The sequence below is a fragment of the Colius striatus genome, chromosome 2 (genome assembly GCF_028858725.1).
Source record: "Colius striatus isolate bColStr4 chromosome 2, bColStr4.1.hap1, whole genome shotgun sequence".
NCBI lineage: Eukaryota > Metazoa > Chordata > Aves > Coliiformes > Coliidae > Colius > Colius striatus.
This window is the reverse complement of record NC_084760.1, coordinates 85,737,512-85,753,653: the sequence shown is the minus strand read 5'-3', so window position 1 is coordinate 85,753,653 and position 16,142 is coordinate 85,737,512. Positions and strand designations below refer to the sequence as shown.

The following is a 16,142-nucleotide window of genomic DNA, read 5'->3' as shown; positions in this document are numbered from 1 at the left end:
TCATCTGGCTCAGGGATCCAAACAAGTCCAGGCTGCTCACAAGGGAGGGTAAAGTTTATGGGGTTTTAACTTTTAGGGTATGTGTTTTACTACTTTAGCTCTGTGGATAGCATGTCAGTAGGCTCAGGCATTGTGCTGTTTTCACCAGAAGAGGATGAAAATGCATCGTTTGAATGAGAATAGCATCACTCCTTCTTGGCAATTGATCTTACTATCTTGGCTCAACAATATCATCAATCTGCGCCCTGAGCACTTGAAGTCACTCTCTCATTTACTGCAGATTTCCCACACTTTTGTCTGAGCAGACTCTTTTGAGAGGTTTCCTGCTGGCTAGCAGAATTCATCAAAACTGTGGTGATGCTGTTGTACCTAACAACAAAGTTATATTATTTTGGGGGTTTTGGTTGGTTTTTTGGGTTGTTGGTATTTTTCAGCTACTGATAACGTGGTAATATTAATGTCTTGGTTTTTTTCACAGTTGCCTCGTGCATTGAAATCAAATCCTGTTGTCTCATGACAAGGATTTGTCGTACCTTTAGAGCTGCTAAAGGAATTTGTGAATACAGAAGGTGTTTAATAAGGGATGCAGTCTTGAGTATTGGTCTTTTTAGTCTTACATTTAAAAGAAGAGAAAATAGCACAGCTATTTGGTACATTCTGCCTAAGGTGGTAGCTGAAACTTCAGTAAACTGATTTGAAGTTCATTTATTGTTTTCACCTGATGACAGTTTTATACATAGAATGCAGGAAAAAGGCAAAATTTTTGAGCTACTTGCTAGTTTTTAAATAGCATAGATTTTTTTAGATTAATTTAATTGATATGAGAGCACTAAAATGTGTCTGGATACTTTCCTTAGCATTTCACCTCTTTATTTAGTATATTGCCTACAATGTAGCTTAATGGTGTTGTACCAAGCATAACAAACTGCCTTTGATATTGATCAGAGAAAGTAAAGTTTTTATTCTATCCACAGAAGAATGTGAAAAGAGCAACTTTAAATGCTTTTGCTATTTTGTTTAAAATCAAGAAGAGATAGAATGGAAGTTAGAATTTACTTTTATTTTTCAAAGTCAGTGTTTTGTGCTGTATAAAATAGTAGATAGCACATGGGTTTTTTATTTTAACAAAGTTGATGATTTTAAGGGAATAAGAAGATATTTTCCTGTCTGATAGTGAACGTCCCTCTCAGTCGACAGAATGTGCAGTTTTTCAGGGTGAGGGGTGAAATTTGAGGGGAAAAAATTCCTCCTAACTCTTAAACTAATCGGAAGCCCAAGTCTGAGCTGTAAAAATATTACACCTTTGACATAAGTTAGTATCTTATAACCCTGTCCTTACCTTTTGTGCAACTTTTTTTTGCAGATGTGAATCATCAATTTTGTTCTGGGAATCTCTAGGGTCTTCATTTTTTTGCTAAAACTAGAGTCTCCCCCCTCAGTGCTTTTCATCCAGGCAGTGTTGTTATTCTTTTGTCTAGACATATCTGTGTCATTCATAGAGTCATATAATCATAGAATGGTAGGGACCTTTAGAGATCATCTAGTCCAACCCCCCTGCAGAAGCAGGGTCACCTAGATCAGGTCACACAGGAACATGACCAGGCAGGTCTTGAAGACCTCCAAGGAAGGAGCCTCCACAACCCCTCTGGGCAGCCTGTGCCAGGGCTCCCTCACCCTCACAGTGAAATAGTTTTTTCTTATGTCTAAGTGGATTCTTTTCACTTAAAAGCATATTGAATTGTACTTAAGCACTTGACAGCACTTACATGTATGAAACTTGTAGAGACTGGGTTTCTGTGCAGGGTGTCATCAATCACTTATCTCCTTTGACTCAGGCAGATGCTAAGATGTAAACTAAAGCCAAATGAGATCTCTTCATGATGCACACTGCCTGGGCTTTTTCTGTGCTTTAGCGTTAGTTTTGCTTTTAAAATGTTTGTGCATGAATGGAAGTGTTAAATTATGTGCTGCCAGTTTTAGCAGCAAACTTTAAGGTAAGTTTGAAACAAGACTGAGTTTTTCCTGTTTTGAACAGGAAACATATATTAAGCTCAAGAGATTTTCCTGGCCGAAGGCTGAGGGTTTGGGGGAACAGAGGGTGGGGGAGTGACATTAGACTCACAAAATATTAATGACCTCTAATGTGATGCATATTCTGTTTTCCAGCTGAATGTGTTATTTACTATTTGTTAAGCTTGCCTTTCCTCACAGCTTAATCAATTTGAATATTGTTTATGAATTGTCTTTTAATTTGTTTCTAAGGCTACCGTCACTAAACATTTGCTCTACTCTCTCCTAGGAGTTTGGCCTGAAGGATCAGATGGGACAGACATAAATGCCCTTGTCAGATCCCATAACCGAAAAGTGATAGCAGTTGCTGATGATTTTTGTAAGGTCCATCTCTTTCAGTATCCCTGTTCCAAGCCAAAGGTAAGTCTAGACCAGCCTAGTTTGTCTGTCCAGCTTGTCCAGCTTGTCTGTCCAAGCTTCCAGCTTGGCCCTTTTGGAACCCGGCAGCTAAAGAGCTTACTTATATCTGAGAACAATGCTAGCGACAAAAGCATGGTTTTCTCCATTAATTTTATATATAAAATAATATACCTAAGAGGGAAGTGGCAGTATTTATCATTAAGTTCTGGAGCAGGGTCTTAGTATTTTCTGTTAGCTGGCCTTGGCATTAAGTTCATTGTGTTTTGCATAAAGATCTGTCCCAAGTTACAAATCTTAGGAAGAGAGGATGTTTTGGGAGGGGAGGGGGGGGGAACCTAACACAAATATCATTCTCTACTTCTATGCAAATAAAGAGTTCTCTTGAATGACTAAGCAAAACCAGCAGGAGTTTTAGATTTTGGTGTCCTGTTCTGTTCCAGTCAAGTGTGCGATTTGATCTTTCTGCTTGTTTTCAATAGGCTCCAAGTCACAAATACAGTGCTCACAGTAGTCACGTGACAAACGTCAGTTTCACCCATAGCGACGGTCACTTGATTTCAACAGGAGGGAAAGACATGAGTATTATTCAATGGAAACTTGTGGAGAAGGTAACTCTACCGCAGAATGACATTGTCGTAGACATCAGTGCCACCAAAGTGCCGGTCCCTACCAGTGAAAATACTGTACAGCCTCCTGCACTTCTCCCTCAGCCTTTTAATGAAATGAACCAAAACGAAAGCGTAACTGGCAGCTCCCCGGCCTCTTTGGAGAGCAACTTGGAGCAGTCTGCGGAGGCCAGCGAGGAGCAAAGCGAGGAGCAAAGTGAGGGGAGCAGCCTGGATCCCACTGAGCCAGGCTATGAGGAGCCCTCCAACGAGATGAGCAAGGAGCACAGTGAATCCACAGTTATTGAAGAGCAACAAGATCACTCACCGGTGTCTTAATGCTCCCAGCTCAGGCGATTGTTGTTTTCCCTTGGTGTGCGTGCTTTCATTACAGGGTGAGGGTTCAAATAGGGAAAGGTACCTGAGATTCATGACCACTCCAGCTTTTGAGTTTCAGTGAGATTTTTAGCCTGAACTTCAATTTGATGTGTGGAACCATCTCAAGGGCCTGGCCTGATGGTCTGTGTCAAGATCTGGTCACAGTTAGTAGTGGACATTACCATAGATCCATTTTAGTTCTGAAATTGCTGTCAGGAAGTGGCATGAAATACATACTGGAAAAAAGGTTAGCTCTGAAAATTAGCTGAAGTAGACCACCTTATCTATGTGAAGTGCTTTGAGAGAACTAAGCTGATGGGAAGCACTGAGCTGTTCCAGCTTGGGGAGTACTGTGCTGCTTTTTCCAGGTGCGAAGACAAAACAAAACAACCAAAAAGCTCTTCCTTTGTAGGGCTGTTTCCCTTTGTTTTTTCTTAACAAGAAAAATAGAGGAAAAACAATGTAACGATGCCACGTGTATGGTGATGCCTTCTTGATCTAACACATATGCAATTTTCTAACACTACTAATTCCGAGTGGAATTCGGATGTGTTCGCAGGTGGTCTGGTCTGGGTGCTGCTGTGTAGTTCTAAGGCAAATCCTGTCAAAGAACAGCATCAACTGTTCCATTTTCGAAGACTATTTAGCAACAAACTAACCAAATACTGGCGTGTTTCACTTTTCACAAATGGAAAGTTGATTTAAACTGCAGGACTTCATTGTCTCTTCAAAGAACTGTTTGTCTAGAGAGTCTGAAACTTGTTAGAGAGTCTTTACAGTGACTTGATGTGAACAGTATAAGAAGCGTGGCAAGAACACAGAAGTCAGATGGGCTCCAGAGTTAAACTTTAAGCCTTCAAGCAGAACTTGTTCCATCCCTTGTAGGAAAAATATAAATACAGTTAACTTAAATTATTAAATTGGTGCTTAGGATTAGTATATTAAGTTGATAATTCTTTTCTTCTGAATTTTTAGAGGTAACTCTAAGAATTGTTAAACTGCAGTCTCTAGTTTTGTTGTTGGTTCTTTTTCCCCCCGACTCCTTTAGCAGTTGTGATATAAGCATACAGTAATTTAGATGATGATGTGATTATTTTTTTTTAATTTCTCTTTTTCCCTAGACTTACTGATCTGTTGTTTTTGTGATTTTTTTTTTTCTCTATTTTTTTGGGTTTTTGTTTGTTTGTTTCCACCCCATGCCTCCCTGAGTTGCTCTAAGTCACGCAGCTCACACGTGGCTATACCTGGCCAGTTACCGGATATCTTGGCATTTGTTATGCATTTGGAAAGTACTTTTTTTTTTACAAAGTTTTTCAGATAGCTACTTTTTTTTTTCTTAAGTGCATATGTTTCCTACTTTGAAAAGATATAGATTTACTGACAGATATCCATTTCCTATGTACTTGTTTATATTTTGATTACATAGTTTTTTTTTTTAACTTGCTGCATTGTGCTGGTATGTTAGTTCTTAGTTAGAGTATCATGTTTAGAAACTTTGGATGAGTTCATAAGTCTTAATTATGCAAGCGTTTACGTGATTGTGCCATTCCAAAGTGCATCAAAACTGTCATTCCCTTACTAGTATCTTCTCAGGAGAAATGCTACAGATCAGGTATTTAGTCATCATTTGGAAAGATAAAAACAAATGGACTCCCAAAGGACATTTAGAACATTTATATATAAAATATATAAATATATATATACACACATATATATATTAAAAAAATATCCTCTTGTTTACAACAGTTCCAGAAAACCTCAAAGTAGTTCCCTTCAGATGGAGGGAGATATGGATTCCAAGCAACCCATCTGTTTAAACTGTGCTCTGTACATAGAGTTTTACTGGAGAGCTCTAGTATGCCTGACATGCAAATTTGCCAGACAGCAGCAATGGAAGATAAAGGTCAACTAATCAAAAGTTCCTGGTTCCAAATGAGGAATATGCTATAGGTTTAGAAAATAATCTTAGTAAAGGAGAAGGGGTTTTAGAGCTTACAAGGCACAGAGCTCTCTCTGTTATTTTTATGAACTCCACATAAGCAACACATTTCTTTTCGGAACATCTGTCACCTGGGGTTGCCATGTAAAGTGAGAGTTATAGTTGTGATATTCTTGTGTTTGTAGTTCAGAAGACTCTACTAATATGCAAAAAGCCTTACAGCTTTCAATTGCTGGCAACTACTGTTTAACAAATAATTAAATCTGTGATAATGGATGGAAATGGGTGGGATTATGTAACTGTAGATGTTTTAGAAAAATAATTGTGAATGAACTATGATTAAGAGTGTTTTCATGTGAAGATGTTTGAGCCATTTCTATCTATCATGCATTCCTGTCTCAAGGCAGAAAATTTTGAAGATTTAAAAAAAAATAAAATAATCAATATGGTACAGTGTCCTTCTCCATGTCTGTTCTGATTCCTTCTGTGTGTACAAAGTGAGTGCTGTCACCACAGTTGCAAGGTCCAGGTCTATGACTTTGGAAGAGCCTTTTTTAACTTGTGCTTCTTTTATAACTTCACAGATTGCCTAACAAATAAGTTAATTCAGTGTCATGAATAATGATGGGACTCCTAAATACTGATCACTTTTGTTTTTGGAAGTTGTATGATGTTTCCCTATTACAGTTTTTATTAATAGCCTACTCATGTTATCCTACTGCAGCTAATCTATGAGCATCAGGAGATTACAAATAGGTATTTGTTGTGATGTGAAGCGCAGTCTGCCTTCCAGGGTTCTGCCAGAAGCTTCTCTCTGGAAGTCATGCGGAAAGAACAGGCTTATTTTGGATATAGTGTGTTAAATACCATGAGCTTCCACATCCTTGATAGTCTCTGTCCAATTGCAGATGTGGAAGGTCACAGTATTTCATATTATGTTCCTTCTGAAAGATTCTTAGCCTTTTAAAAGACTTTGAATCATCTCCATTTCTTGCAGCTGGTTTTTATTCTTCACAAAAAGGGGAGGGTGGGGTAGAGAAGGCAAAATAGACAAATACCTCATGTTTATCCTTGCTTAAAGGGAAAACACAAAAACACATCATTGCCACCCCCTGAGTTTGACTGGAGACCTCAACAACTCTTCTTTTCCACCAGATCCTCAGGAGAGTGCTGCTGTTCTGACTTGAGCACCAAGCAGCTGTCCTCAGGTCACGCTGTGCTGTTTCCAGCACACCCGCAGAAATCCTGTACCACTTGGCTCTGGGGGCAGCTGTGCAGTGGTGTGCTTTCCTGGGCTCTGATCCCTTTCTCTACAAATATAGCTCAAGGCTTTTGCTTACGTCTTCTCCTGGGATTGTTCAGCAAAGCAGAAGTCTTCTTGAAGAACAGGTAAACTAGTCTTCTGTGAACCTCCCTCATGGTGGAACTGGGACAGGGCTACAGGTCTTAAAAGAGCCCTCTCTTTTATTTGGGACGGCAACATCTGCTGTGAGTCTAGGTAGCTGCAGTAATAATATTAGTTCTGTGGAGCTGAATTTGAGACTGGAAGCTCCACTGAAGGCAGAAAACTACAACAGCATCCTATTGTACGTGATCAAAAATTTAAATTCCAATTCTGCATTAAAATGTTTAAGATGCTTAGTAAAATACTTGAGCATTACAAAATGGCCGGCTTATGGATTCTTAAGGTAAGTGTCCAAATTGGGCATGTGTCATGCAAAGTGACAGTAATTGAGTTTTACATATAGGGGGTACTTCCAAGGGTTGGACCACATGCCTTGGAGTTTTTTCCCATAGAAATTCCAAGGTGGGTGAGGAGAAGGCTAGGGGTGAGCCCAGGTAGTGATGAACCAAACTTTTCTTAGGTTTGATCCTACTGTCATTCTCATGATAAATAATGAGTACTAGTTTTTGCATATGATGCATGTCAACTTCCAGCCTCATCCCTAGAATGCATAGATTCTGGATTTGTCTTTGAAAATAAGGCAAAAAATTAAATTATTATTCTAGTCTTCACTGAGCAATATGATGCATTTTCTACTTTGTGTGTCACCTTGTAAGATGTCTTACACCTTCTTTTATTTCCTTCAGTGCAACATTTCAGTTCAATCATCTTAAATGTCCTTGAGAAATTTAAGCTTGACAGAGCCAAACAAGCAGAAATTCTCCTTTCTGCTGCCTCATGCCAATAAAAGGTTGATTCCTGGCAATGAAAGGATTTAACATTACATGAAGTGGATTTTACTTGGTTGATATTTGCACTGCTTGTTTGCTTTTCTTCTGAGCAAGTCTGAGCCCATTGCCTAATCTTTATTTCTGATGGATGTTGTATGTACTAATACTTTAATTGGCCATAGGATTACACAATTTAGAAGGCTGGGCAGTGTACATGTTTAACTGTATTTAATGTGCATGGTGTGCCTTTGTGTGCACACACAGGTATGCAAGCATCAAACAGACAGGGCTCTCAGGGCCTTCTTTGTTTGTTTGAAAGAGGAACATGGATGACTTCACACTGCAGTGAATTAAGGTGGTTTAGGAGCACAGGGAGGAAAAAGTACTCACAGCGGAATGGCAAAGCAAGAGTACTGGTTTCTAGTAAGAGGACTGGGAGAAGAGGTGCAGTGCTGGAGCAGTGCTTGTACCAGAGCCGGATTTCCTAGACTGGCTCACTGGTACCCTCCTGTGTGAGTCTGGCTGTCCCTCTCCATCCAGATGGACTCATCTGAAAGTCTTGACACATTCCCTAAAGGTTAAAGCCTCCTAAACAATGTCTCACACGTGCAGGCTTTCAGATAAATGAAGTGCCTCTGCAGAGGCCTGGTAACTTCCTTACCTTAAACTTACTTTATTATCTTAAACAGAGCACAGACCTCAGATTCCTCCTTATAAAGAGGAAAAAACCCTTGAAATGGGGAAGCTCTGCTGCCTCCTGGCACAGCTGAGCATGTTGCAGGAGCAGTTGTGGGGAGGGATGAAATGCCACATTAAGGAGAGGCTCCAGTTGATGGACTCTGGTTGCCATTGAAAAAAGGAAGGAAGAAATCAAAACAAAAATCTGCTAATACTGTACTTAAGGCACTGTGTCAAAATTGCTACATTGATTTTAAGAGAAGGGGACATGACCATCGGATAATAACAAAAAACCCAAACCAAAAAACATGAACTAACTATTTTCCCCACACTGAAAGTTGTCCTCTGTTAAGATTTGTCTGCATGCTCAAACCTAGAAAAGCTTTCACTTCTGTTTGATGTACTGTGTTGTTTTAAGAAAGAGCAAGTCAGTGGAGATTTTGAATGGGTGTTATTTTTCACAAATAATTCCAGAAAACAGAAAGTCCACTAACAATCCAAAATCTGGGAAGAGTCTACATTTTTAAAGGTTATGTGTGTCCTTGTGATTTAAGTGGGTTTTACAGCCCAGTATCCTCTTCAGAAGGGGACCTCTGGACGCTTCCCAGCTCTGACCAGACAAGCGATCTTTGGCAGAGTCATAGAATCATTACAGTTGGATCATTACGTTTAAGATCACCAAGTCCAGCTGCTCACCTCACGCTGCCAAGTCCATCACTAAACTACCATATCTCTCAGCACCTCATCTATGCATCTTTTAAATATCTCCAGGGATGGTGTCTCTACCACCTCCCTGGGCAGCCCATTCCAGTGTCTAACAATCCTCTCAGTGAAAAAATTCTTCATAATCTCCAATCTAAACCTCCCCTGGCACAACTTGAGGCCATTTCCTCTTGTCCTACTGCTGCCTTGTTAGCAGCCTCTGCCGCCTACCGTTGCCTGTCACGTTATTTTGCTCTCAGATAACCACTGCGCTTTATTGTTCCTTTGGAACTGTTTTAAAAATTACTTTACATAAACTCTTAAAGACTAATTATAGTCAGTTATTTTATCCCAACTTTATTTTCTGATAACGTACCTTTATGTTGGTTTTGTATGGTGAACTGAATAAATGCTCCAGATAGGTCTTGAGATACTCTGTTCCCCATTGCAGGATGTTTCAGGGATTTGATGTTTCAGTCACACATCACTTGTTATGACAGTCGACCTTGCTCGGAATCCTCTGTGTCACACGACACGCTCTTCATCCTGTGTTGTACATCACTGCCCTCCCAGGCTAAAAGCAAGAGGTGACATTTGCTTTTAATGCTGCCTCGGAATAAATTTCATCTTCCTTTAAATATGCTTTCTTGACCTTCCAGTTTGTATGTGTCCTCTTTTTTTTCTGCTTCAACAGCTCTGTCAAAGAAGAGATCAGTCCTTGCCCTGGCAATAATTTTTAATCTGTCTTAAGTCCATTCACACTTTCCTGTGCATTTGTAACTGCATACAAGAAAATCATAGAGAAGGAAAGGCGTAAGCTATCTGGATCATACAAGGGATACAGCTTCAGACACTATGCAAGTACAGAAATCCCTAGTATTTTGTGTTATATAAATGAGTATCTCTGGTGTTGCGTGGACACTGACAGTAGAACTGAGAACTTAAAAAACTATTTGTGTCTAAGGTAAAAGGAACTTGTAAGAAACTTGGTGTTACTGCTACATCAGAGTGGCCTGGAGGTTCACCTCATAGCTCAGGAAAGCAAAAACAACAAAAAACCCAAAACCAACAGCTAAAGTATTGGCTTTTAGCAAGGCAGACAAAAAACAGTTCTCAATTTGATTCTAATGTAGACAGAATTTCTGTGGGAAATCTTATCTTCAGCATTGCAATGATTAGAATTTTACCTTGGAAGAACTGGGCAACAGAGAATTAAAGAGTGGAGAGAGCAGGCAACGTCATGTCCACATGCAGGTATCCTACATGGCTAATGATAAACAGAGGCTTATTGTGGATGGTTAACAAGAAATGGCCGTAGTGTAGATGGATCTCTTGAAAGGATTCGCAGTGCCGCAAGTTTGGCAGATGAAAAATTGAATGTCAGTTGAGTGTGTGAAGTTGGGTTTTTTTGTGACGAAAGTTGCAAAACAGTTTTAGATAGGTATGCAATCAGGAGATCTGCAGTTCTATGAATTTTCTGCCAGCTGGGAGTGAAACAGATGTGAAGAGTTTTAAATGTTAAAAAAAAAAAAACATGCCTAGGAGAGATTTTTCAGGACAGATGTCCATCCTAGCTTTTGCCAGGACTATATGGATCTGCTTATGGTATATTTGTGTGTGTGTGTACATATAAATTCTGGTTATACTGGACTCAGTAATTCTCTAGAGAGAGAGCGGGAAAAAAACCAGGAGAAAAACCCAAACGAACAAACCAAAAATCAAAAGCCTATGAGCTCCAGGAATAATTTTCTTCCAGATTACTCTCAGAAGCTTTCCTTGAGTTGTGCCTCTGAAACATCTTTCCCTCGGTAGTCCTCTTGCTCTGATATGTTTTTTATTCAATTATACATAATGTTTCAAAAAGGGTTTTCGCTTAAGAATGTGATGAGCTTCCAGGCTATTTCCAGCAATTAAATCAGTCTCATTACATATCAAAGAGGGAAATGGCTGCAACTTGCCTAGGCTTCCTATCATCTTCAGCAGCTCACCCAGTACCATTCAGGTTGTCCTGTTTTGGTGAGCACATAATCCTTACCAACCCCTGGGGTGTTCCTGGAGAGCAGTTTGACTTCCTTGGATTACTTTCTCCCAGAGTGTTTTCAGTTTACCAGCCACACGCAAGTTATTGCAATCCATATATTTCTCAGAGAGAAGGGGATCAGGTTTTTACATGTAGCAGTCTTAATACTGCTTTGTTTTTTTACTCTTTTTTTCCTTAATTCTTGCACAGGTTCAAATTTAACTGGAAACAAGTGAAGGAGCACGGTGTCACAAAGCTTCCCACAGGATTGACTGGAAAGGTTATTCCTGTGTTCCCCCTGTCTCTTTGGAGCCTGACCAATGTCACAGATTTTAATGTCATGGATAATAGCTAAACCAAAATGTCTATCATGCTGTAAGAGAAGCCCTATTGGAACTACGGGCTGTAGCCCAGTTTTGGTTCCTGAATTATTGTGATTTACAGTATCACAGCATTCTAGAGATGTGCCTCGACAAATCCTGGGAATTGGCTCAGGATTTTCAAGCTAGATAAATCTGTGTGAAGTTCTATGGCAGAAAGCTTGGCCTGGGGGTGCTGCACTCTGTGCACATGTTCTCGCTGCACATCTGTCATGCTGTGTTTCTGTAAAATTTGTCCTTAATGAAATGTACATGAAATGGAGAGAACTAACATCATCTGTGCAAAGGAATAGGTGAGTTTTTGACCAGTCCAACATGCAGCTCTAGTAATCCTTAACCTGATTTGTTTGTTTTCCCATGTTCCTTGACATTTTCCAAGGTTCTCCATGAGGTTTTTTTTGTGGTAGTTCTCAATGACTTCCAATTCAGACTCATTTTCGAGGCAGAGATGCATTTAAACTACAGTAAAATGCACTATTGTTTTGTGATGGAAAATCAATCAAGCTACTGCTGATGATCTGAAGAAACACGACAGTAGTGAGGCTGCATAGTTACTGAATACAGTAGCAAGAAAAGACCAGTTCTACAAAGTAATGGTAAATAAAAGCCAAGAGCAGGAAAGGCCATACTGGTTTTAGTACAAATCTGTACACATAATAATCAAACTTATTTTACTTTTCTTTGAATGAGTAATGCTGGTACTTGCTTATCTTGACTCTCATGTACCAGTCACTGACCACGTATGAAGATAATGACAACCTTTGCCTCCTGATGTGTAGTGCTGCATAAGAACTGATGGCTTTTTGTTGGCACATCTGTGGGACAAAATCCTCCCTTCTTATGAATATAGCAATTTCATACCAGGCAAATTTTAAGCAGGTGTTAACAAGTATCCACACAAGAAACTTCAGAGGCACAAATTTAAGCTCTGAAGTGAAAAGATGACCCTGAGAGTTGATTGCAGGAAGGAAATATGTGGTCTCATATGACCAACACAACAGAAGGGGGGATTGCACCACTGAATTGTCTTCAGCATAACAGACAAGTGTTCTCCAAACACTCATATAGGTAGCTGGGTTAGTTCAGTAGTGAATGTATTTTAGGAAAGATATGTCTCTTGATTAATTTGAAAACTGAAAGTATGGAGAAAGCTGCAAAAGGGGATTTAGATGGATGGGGTATCCTGCTGTCAGCAAAGGAGCATGCTCACCACTTCAGCACATTGCAGGCTAGACGGTGGTTTTGTGATTCTCATTCTCTGAATTACAAGAATGTGACCTTTTAAAAGAGTCTTTTATATTCCAGTAGAGAAAAGGCAATAGGAAGTGTGTTGTGCAACACTTTGTCAAAACTTGTTATAAAGCAGACTCTCCTAAAGGATTTTCTTTGCTGATTAATTTTAACCAATTTTCTTTTTCAGTGCTCTTTTTTCTAGGGCCACTAGAATTAGATATACTCTAAGCATTAGATATACAACAAGAATATACTTGTTTTCCAGTACCTGTCTGCATTCAGGTATGTTATTCCATTTTAAAAAAGAGCTTATGGAATTAGTGTGTGGGTAAAAGCTCAGAATTCATGCCCTCACCATCCACTCTACATTTAGGAGGCTTAGATTTCATTATTTTGCTTTTCTGTCCGAGCAAGTTCTGAACACCTTTCCTTCAGGTATTCTGAGTCTCACTATTAACACTTTCCTTAACATACGGAAATTGATAATGGTTAATTTGGCCACTGTTCTTAAAGGAAACACATTGCTATAGATTAATTACAATATTCAAGTTTAAGCTTTTGAACTTTATCCTTTAATTTTCCTCTGAACATCCCATGTGTTATACAGGCAGCTACTACCTACAAGGTCTTGGGGCAGTCTGTTCTGTAGCAATAGCCCGTCCTGCTCTTCCAGATGTGCTATAGTTCTCCTTATTCATCTCTGACCAACACCTCAGTATAGAATCATAAAATCATAGAATCATTTTGGTTGGAAAAGATCTTTAAGAACATCAAGTCCAAGCACTAACCTCACACTGCCAAGCCTGTCACTAATAAACCATATCCCTCAACACCTCATCTCTGCATCTTTTTAATATTTCTAGGGATGGTGATTCCACCACCTCCCTGGGCAGCCCGTTCCAATGCTTAATAACTCTCTAAGTGAAAAAGTTCTTCTTAATGTCCAATCTAAACCTCTCTTGGTGGAACCTGAGCCCATTTCCTCATATTCTGTCATTCCTTACTGGAGAGAAGAGACTGACTCCTACCTCATTACAACTCCCTTTCAGGTAGTACTAGAGAGGGTTCATGTCTCCTCTCAGCCTCCTCTTCTCCAGGCTAAACAACCCCAGGTCCCTCAGCCACTTCTCGTCAGATTTGTGTTCCAGACCCTTCACAAACTTTGTTGCCCATCTCTGGACATGCTCTACCACCTCAATGTCCTTCTTGTGATGAGGAGCCCAAAATTGAGCACAGTATTTGAAGTGGAGGCTCACCAGTGGCAAGTATGGGGGAACAATCACTTCCCTGGTCCTGCTGGACACACTATTCCTGATACAGGCCAGGATGCCCTCAGCTTTCTTGGGCACCTGAGCACACTGCTGGCTCGTGTTCAGCTGGCTGTCAATCAACACCCCCAGATCCTTTTCTCCAGCCACACATTCCCAAGCCTGTAGCATTGTATGAGGTTGCTGTGGCCCAAGCACAGGATCCGGAACTTTGTTTTGCTGAATCTCATACACTTGGCCTTGGCCCATCACTCCAGCCTGTCCATGTCCCTCTGAAGAGCCTTCCTGTCCTCAAGCAGGTCTCTGCACCCACTCAGCTTCATGTCATCAGAAAACTTCCCAAGGATGGTGATGACAATCAATCCTCTCATCCAGCTCATTGATAAAGATGTTAAACGGAACAGGCCCCAGCACTGAGCCCTGTGGAATGCCACTCATGACTGGCTGCCAGCTGCATTTAACTCCATTCACCACCACTCTCTGGGCCCAGTGATCCAGCCAATTTTTCACTCATCTCAGAGCTGGTCCGTTGCCACAGGCAGCCAGTTTCTCCCTCAGGATGCTGTGGGAGACTGTGTTGAAGGCTTTACTGAAGCCCTAGTAGATCCACATCCTTTTCCTCATCCACTAAGCAAGTCAAGTTAGTCAGGCAGGATCTACCCTTCATAAAGCCATTGTGAGTGGTCTTGAATCCTTGTATGTGCCTCCCAGTGATGCTCAGGACAATTTGCTCCATAACCTTCCCTAGCACTGAGGTCAGGCTGACAGGTCTGTAGTTCCCAGGATCCTCCTCCCAGCCCATTCCTGTAGATGAGCATCACATTCACCGGTCAAGACACTCCCTAACACAGAAAGGGCTCCTCCTCTCCTCCCCTGCCAATCCCTTCTGCAGAGTGTGTAGCCACCCAGAACAGCACTCCAGTTGAGTGACCCATTCCATCACATTTCCATAATGACAATGTCACTCTTCCCTTGGTGCACAATGGCTTCCAGCTATTCCTGTTTGTTGCCAATGCTGTGTGCATTGGTGTAGACGCACTTCAGATGGGTGACCGATCCAGCCACCTATTGCAGGGAAGGTGTCCTGACTTCCACATAACCATTTTCAGGCATTTCTATGGCCTCTAACTCATTAACCTTCACCTCCTCGCTGCAGCAAAGATCTCCATTTCCTACCTCCACTGAGGTTGCAGACTTTCCCTCAGATGCCTCCATGCTGCCCCCAAGCTTATTTCTGTCAAGTTTGATTTTGCTCCTGTCCCCCTATACATAAATTAGGGCTGGACTGGTATCCAGCTGTGTCACTGTCTTTCTTACCAGCAGGTAAAAATCTGCCTGAGTGGAAGATGCTCATACCTCCAAACTTAGACCTGTAAAACTTCTGTACCCAGTGAAGACAGGAGGATCTGCCATGAGGCTGTTTTCTTTCTCATGTTGGAGCCAGTGTGTAGGATGGGAAACCCTACAGCTTTGCAGAAATGTCGACAAAAACATTCAGGTTGGGTTTTTTTGCATATTTCTTCTTTTTTGATGAAAATTTTTGATTAATTTTACAATACCTTTGTTACAGCTGTGGTTACCCAAGTTGTCTCTGTGTAGGCTTGTACTAAGACTGAAACTAAACAACATGGTCACTTTTGAACTTTGGAAATGTTTTCCAAAAATATATCCCATTCCGGATGTATTTTTCATGTTGTTTATTTTTACTTTCTCAATTACTTGCAGAACATCTGGTATTTCTCTTTACTGCAGATAGAAACTTATTATTTCATCTTCCTATCAAAACTTTGACCCTATGGTGAGTGGTATCAATCATGAGGATCTCTAGTTCTGGGCAGCAGTCAAAAAGGTGTTTCTATCTCTTTTTCACCAGACAGAGTGTATGGAAATAAGATTTTACCTCTCAAGAACGTTTAGAGATGGGATTTTTTTTTTTTTTTTTTTTTGGTGTGGTTTTTCTGGGGAGAGTTGTTTGGGTTTTTTTTAGTTAGCAAGTTGTATTTTAGTGTAACTGGTTTATAAAGCTCAGATTTAAGGTGTTCATTTCTAAGTATATAAATAGTGGATGTCAGGAGGTTGGGGCATCCCTTTTTTTCCATTGTATCTAGCAACAGGACAAGGGGCAATGGGATGAAGCTGGAACACAAAAAGTTCCATTTAAACATAAGAAAAAACTATTTCACTGTTCAGGTGAGGGAACCCTGGCACAGGCTGCCCAGAGGAGTTGTGGAGTCTCCTTCCTTGGAGGTCGTCAAGACCTACCTGGACATGTTCCTATACGACCTGATCTAGGTGAACCTGCTTCTGCAGGGGAGTTGGACTAGATGATCTCTA

The 16,142-nt window shown here is 40.5% G+C and overlaps 1 protein-coding gene across 3 annotated transcripts in view; it reads left to right on the top strand.

The window, feature by feature from the left end:
- EML4 (EMAP like 4) overlaps window positions 1-5,796 on the top strand; it is a 155,674-nt gene extending 149,878 nt beyond the window's left edge. For all 3 annotated transcript variants that reach the window (XM_061991344.1, XM_061991345.1, XM_061991343.1), the window contains exons 23-24: window positions 2,300-2,430; window positions 2,910-5,796. In XM_061991344.1, the coding sequence (XP_061847328.1) occupies window positions 2,300-2,430; window positions 2,910-3,374 (596 nt within the window). In that variant the 3' untranslated portion in view covers window positions 3,375-5,796. The remainder of the gene's footprint in view (window positions 1-2,299; window positions 2,431-2,909) is intronic.
- Window positions 5,797-16,142: the final 10,346 nt, after the last annotated feature.